At 30.7% G+C, this 6,172-nt stretch overlaps 1 protein-coding gene across 3 annotated transcripts in view; it reads left to right on the forward strand.

Annotated features, from left to right (window-relative positions):
• Nucleotides 1-5,816, forward strand: part of LOC105108138 (60S ribosomal protein L27-3-like) — an 18,068-nt gene extending 12,252 nt beyond the window's left edge. For all 3 annotated transcript variants that reach the window (XM_011002328.1, XM_011002329.1, XM_011002330.1), the window contains one exon: nt 5,199-5,816. In XM_011002328.1, the coding sequence (XP_011000630.1) occupies nt 5,232-5,639 (408 nt within the window). In that variant the 5' untranslated portion in view covers nt 5,199-5,231 and the 3' untranslated portion in view covers nt 5,640-5,816. The remainder of the gene's footprint in view (nt 1-5,198) is intronic.
• Nucleotides 5,817-6,172: the final 356 nt, after the last annotated feature.

Genomic DNA, 6,172 nt, shown 5'->3' on the forward strand with positions numbered 1-6,172 from the left:
TAATATTTTTGGGTTTTTTTTTTTTTTTTTTTTTTTTGAGTAGTGTGGTTGTTGATTATTTTTTAAAGAATATTTTATATTGAAATGTATTAAAATAATATTTTTTTAAATTTTTAAAAATTATTTTTAAAATTAACCTATGATCTAAAATATATTAAAAAATTAATGTGCGGTAGGCAAGTAGATTTTGTTTTGAAAACACAACAAATATTTGATGATATTCTTACTTTATAAATCACACAGGCATCGGCTAGACGTTCTTATCTAATGATAACAAATTATCTTTTGCCACCTGTCATATACAGCCCGATCGTAGAGGCTTCTTCAAAGTCCCCGCGTGTCTAAAGTCAAGGATGGTGATGTAGGACACGCGTCACGACTAGAGTTTTCCAGCTGACAAGGACTTTTGGCTCCACCTTCTCCTCCCCTGTCAAAAGCGAGACTCGGAGACGTTGACCACTTGCCATAGATTACATTTTTATAAATATCTCTTAAATCAATTTTAAAATCTAAACTTATCGACATCACACCGTACGCCATTCATTTCCAAATTAATTTACTTACTATTAATTTTTATTTTCTTAATAAATTTATAATCTCAAATCCTGAATTATAATGTAAAGAATATATTTTATTACCATGTATTCTTCTTAGTTATTGAAACCATTATTATAATTAGATCGACATGGGAAATTTAGTGTTTTTTTATTAAAAAAACCATAGCTTCGATTAACTTATATGTAAATGAATTAACTCCTTCAATTTATCATCCAATCTTTGGATTAGATCAAATTCAAATTGAATTTTTTAACTATAATTAAAATTAATTTTTTAATCATGCATTTAAAATTATATATTTTTTAAGTTGATAAAATAAGCACACATTCGACCATTATAGTAAGCAATCAAACAAACATTGTCAATTCAACTAAAAATGTTAGGATGGAAAGCACTGTATTTTCATTCAAATATTTTATTTTTATTGATTATATTTATTTTTGTTTGAGTTCTTTTTTTAATTTGGTAATTTTACTCTTCGTTTAACAAATCTCAACCTTTTTTTCACCGTAATCTTATGTTTTTTTCATTTAAACCTTTTTTTTTGTTTCTTTTTTTTTTTACTTGGGTCCGATTGCTTTTCATTTAACAAATTTCAACCCCTTTCCCACCTTAACTTTATTTCTTTTTTAATTTGAGTGCCTTTTCTTTTCTTGAGTCCTTTTTCTTAATCGGGTCTTTTTCTATCGATTCAAGTTTTTTTTTTTAATTGGATGCTTTTGCTTTCCATTTAAGAAACCTCAAACCTCTTTTTTATTAATATTTTTTTTATGAGGTTCTTTTATTTTTCATTTAATAATTATAGTGTGGTTTCATAAATTTGATACTTTGTAATGTTTGCAATTATAAACATGGGAGATAATGAAAGATGAAACAAAAAATCACAAAAAATAACAATACAATATAGAAGATAAAACATAATCTAGGTTGCAATAATTATCTATAGTGTCTTTTTATCATTTATTTTTTTTATTTTTAATTTAATTATTTTATATTAAGTTGATTTAAAATTATATTTGTATAAGTGTTAAATTAATAAAATAAAATTTTATTTTATTGATTCAAGCTAATTAAATTTTTTAGGATTTCAAACGGAACAAATTTTTATTTTATATTTTTCTAAAAAATAATAAATTTACATTTTATTTATTCATATATATAATTTGTAATTTATTTTATTAAAAACATGTATAAATTTTTTAATTTGTAATAAAATGATTTTTAATTGTCAGAAAACGTTAACTAGCACGGAAAATCAAACCATTACACAGCAAAAACATAGCGTGGATCGACATTGATTAAAGGCCTGCATCATGGAATCTACTCTAATGCCGTAATCTTAAATAAAAATAAAGATAAAAATTGCTTCTTCACGCGGATGTGGCCGCCCTCGCTATTCTCTCCCAGGAAGGAAACACCAACTCCATCTTTATAAAGAGGTAGATGTTAGCGTAACAACAACTCCATCGTCTTCAACTGCTACAACCTAACCTTTCATCATCCTGATATCAATCTTCCTTCTTTAATAACTCTCATCTGTCTGTGCTTGCCTGCCAAGAGTTTCCTTCAAACATGAGTCAGAATCAGGCTACAGGTAATCCTTAATCTTAGGTTTTCTTCCAACATGATTGATTGTAGCTTTCTAAAGCTAGACTTGTGGAATAAAATAGCTTTAATGTCCAGATAGTTTAGTGCTAATTAGTACAAACCTCCATCTTCTTTGCTTTCCTGTCTCAAAATTCTTGAGCTCTTGACAAATCTTAGCCAAGTCTTTCACTAGAAACGACTTAGTGTTGGGGTGTTATCATCTTATCAAGCCATGTTAAATTTTTTAACTAGGATCAAACCCAAATTCTTTTCTTACACCCACTATTGGCTTGCGTTATAGTTGAATTAAAAATTCAATTATGTTTCTAATTTGATGTTTCATCGTGTTACAAGTTTCAATCCTTGTTTAATCTCATCTTGAAATGGCAATCTGTTTTTTTTTTTGTTATTGGATTATATAATGCTAATTGAGATTTTAAAAAAATAAATTGAATTGGCAGTGGCATATCCTCCTCCACCAGCATCAACTGGTCCTAGTGCATATTCAGCCCCACCACCAGCTGGCTATCCAACCATGGATGGCCAAACCTACCAGCAAGATCCTATTCCTGTGGAGACCAGATCCAGGGGTGATGGCTTCTGGAAAGGATGGTAAGCCCACTAATCATTTTTTAATCTCTAGTGGGATTAGTCAATGTAATTATTCGTGTGCTGTTGAATGAATTGTATATTGTAATGTAGCCAAACAAATATCTAATGTTAAATGATAGTTATAATGCTTTCTTATTCGTATCTGATTCAAGATACAGGTCGCAAGGTGCATGGCAGGTCAGCAAGTTAATCAATTTTTTTACATAAATTCCTAAATCCTAGTATATCAGCGAGTCACATGATTGACTCACTGGGTCAAACCAGGCTTTACATGGAAGAAGAAGAAGAATTAAATATGTGGATACTTTTGCGTGTATATAATCATGCTTTTCTTTATGGTTATGATCATGTGAATATTCTAATTTCTTTCTCTTCCTTTATTTTGCAGTTGTGCTGCCTTGTGTTGCTGTTGTGTCTTGGACGCTTGCTTCTGAGGATTGATGGAGTTTCCTGCACCATTGATGCTTTATTAGTGTTTTGTTCCTTGCATATATGCTTCTCGGGGTTTTTATTGTAATAGAATGTGACCATGTGATGTGGCTTGATGATTTCTTGGACCATTGTAATAAATTATTTTTTCATATAGTTGCATGTTTTTTTCTAATGTCATTAATTTGGGTATAGAATATTTGCCCCTCACCGGCTGCTGCTAGACTCGGTCCATGCAGCTCGTCGCATATGCTGCACGAAAACCATTCAACTCTCTTAAGCTTCATGCTGGTTTCTAGGACCAAAGCTGAAGTCTTTTCTGCTGCACTGCTTCCGACAGCCACGAGTCTCCTGCCTGGTGGGGTGCCGAAATCCTTGCCATTTGCCTTATGCAAACATTATTGTATCTGTTGGATTTGATAAATTTGTTTGCCCTGTGAGCAATCTGTTTCCTTTTCTGATTGTCTTTGTGATTGTTACTGCCTGAACTTCACTTTGTAGCATAATACGTTCTCTGGACAGTTTTTGATCTGTGCACCTGACATTATGCACAAACTACCCCCTCTTTTTGGCACTGAATTACTTGTTACTCCTAGCAGTTTGGTTTTCTATCCGTGCACGCAAAATTATGCACAAACTAACCCCTCTTTTTGGTACTAAATTTCAATTAAATCCCCACCTAATTGATTGAATTGATGATAATATCTTCGAGGAACAACATGTTGAATCTATCTTCTTCTCTCCCTGTCTTGGATGAACACTACTCTCTCTCTCTCTCTCAACGTAATTAATAGAGGTGTTAAAACTAATACATTTTTAATATTTATATTATCTCATCCAAATTAATTCGTAAAAATTTCATAATATTTATATTATGAATAACAATAAATTAAAAAATTTAATAAATATATATCACAGATCATATGTCAATTAAAATATTTAAAACTTGCTTAATTCAACCTAATTTATATAACTCAATATAAATATCTTTAATTTTTCTAATAAATAATATATTTTTTTTCATTATCTTATCTTTATCACCTTCGTACTCATAATCACCTCTTATTCTCTTAGTAAGTATTTGACTTGGAGACGTGGTAGTTTTTTTTCAAAAATACAATATCTTTTAAACATAAATCACATTTTTAAAAACTATAAATACATTATCTTTACTAAAAAAACACAAAAGTTACCTTTTATTCAAACATCATTTTAATATCTTTTCCTTCTCTCTCTCTTTTTTTTTTATTTTCACATGAATTATAGATGTTTTTTTTTTAAAATTTAATATGACAATGTATTTTACAATTCTGTTTTTTCTATTTGGTAACCAAAAGAAGCAAATGAAAATTTCAAGTATCCAAATTGAACTTCTATTTTTTTTAGTTAAATCACATATCTGGAAGTGTTTTATGGTCTTTTCCTGCTGGTCTGTTTTTGTATCATATTGAACCATATTTATTTGATAAAATACTTTATTATGATTTTTTATGTAGAAATTATAATAGTTTTTATATTTTCCATAATATATATATTATAGAAGTATTATCTAATTTCAACGGTTGCAATCCAATATTGTTTTAGAAATATCATAGAATAAGATAATTAATATACCTAACTTGTGATATTTATAATATTCATAAAAATTTTAACCCAATTTGATATATCTAACCCATTTATGTTTAAAAAAAAAATTGGACTGGTCATGTATATTTTATAAAACATAAAAAATGTAAGTTAGATATAATAATAGATTAAACCACGATATCCGTATATCGGTAAACAACTCTAATAATTGATTGATCCCAAAATTTTGGTCTTGATTTTGTACTAAGACGTCCAGTAATTTATGTGCCGGCCTAACCTAACAGGCAAGAAAAACTAAATAAAGCCCGGCCCATTGAATTATAAAAACGCCCACATCCACATACAGCGAGAGCTAGGGTTTCCATTTCCTTATAACCACGCTTAACGCCCCCCTCCCCAACTCTAGGGTTCAGAACAGCGTGAAGGAGAGGGAGAGAAAACCCTAAGCCGCCGCTACAATGGTGAAGTTTCTCAAGCCCAACAAGGCCGTCATAATCCTCCAAGGCCGCTATGCAGGTCGCAAAGCAGTGATCGTGAAGCACTTCGATGACGGAACAAGAGACCGTCCATATGGGCACTGTTTAGTGGCAGGAATCAAGAAGTACCCAAGCAAGGTTATAAAGAAGGATTCAACCAAGAAAACAGCAAAGAAATCGAGGGTCAAGTGTTTTATCAAGCTTGTCAACTACCAACATCTGATGCCGACAAGGTATACCTTGGATGTGGATTTGAAGGATGTTGTCACTGCAGATAGTTTGACTACAAAGGATAAGAAAGTTACTGCTTGCAAGGATACAAAGGCAAGGTTCGAGGAGCGTTTTAAGACTGGAAAGAACCGTTGGTTTTTTACCAAGCTGAGGTTTTGAAGTATGCAAAATGGTGTCGGTTTTGAGGTTTTTGTTTTAGGTTTAATGTTTTATTTCGAGACATTAAGAAGTACTGTTAAGGTTATGTTGTGTCTTATGGAACTAATTTGGATCTGTTTGGATTTAGTTGTTTTCGGGATTACTAATATATATCGCAATTTTAAATGCTGGTGTTTTTATAATTTCTTTATGTGATGATTTTTTTAGTGGTAGCATTGTGGGTTTTATTTGATTTGCTCACATGATGCTTTGTTTTTATTTTATTGTATTTTTAGGAATGTATTGGTTCAGTGTTTGATTCGTCTCGGCTTCCATGAAATGGAAATACCCTAGCTGTAATTTTAAAGGTGTTGTTTTAGGGTTGCTCTGATTTTTTGTTTATGATGTGTTACTGAAATTAGATGTCGTGATCTTCTATTTAACTGTGGATTTATGAAATTGTTCAATTGTGAGCTATTGGTAGTGTTTGCTAGTATTGGGTATTGATTTGTTTGATGGCTTTTTATTGACTTTTAAAACTTAAATTAATGTGT

Source organism: Populus euphratica, unplaced genomic scaffold (genome assembly GCF_000495115.2).
Source record: "Populus euphratica unplaced genomic scaffold, PopEup_1.0 scaffold183.1, whole genome shotgun sequence".
Taxonomy (NCBI): domain Eukaryota; kingdom Viridiplantae; phylum Streptophyta; class Magnoliopsida; order Malpighiales; family Salicaceae; genus Populus; species Populus euphratica.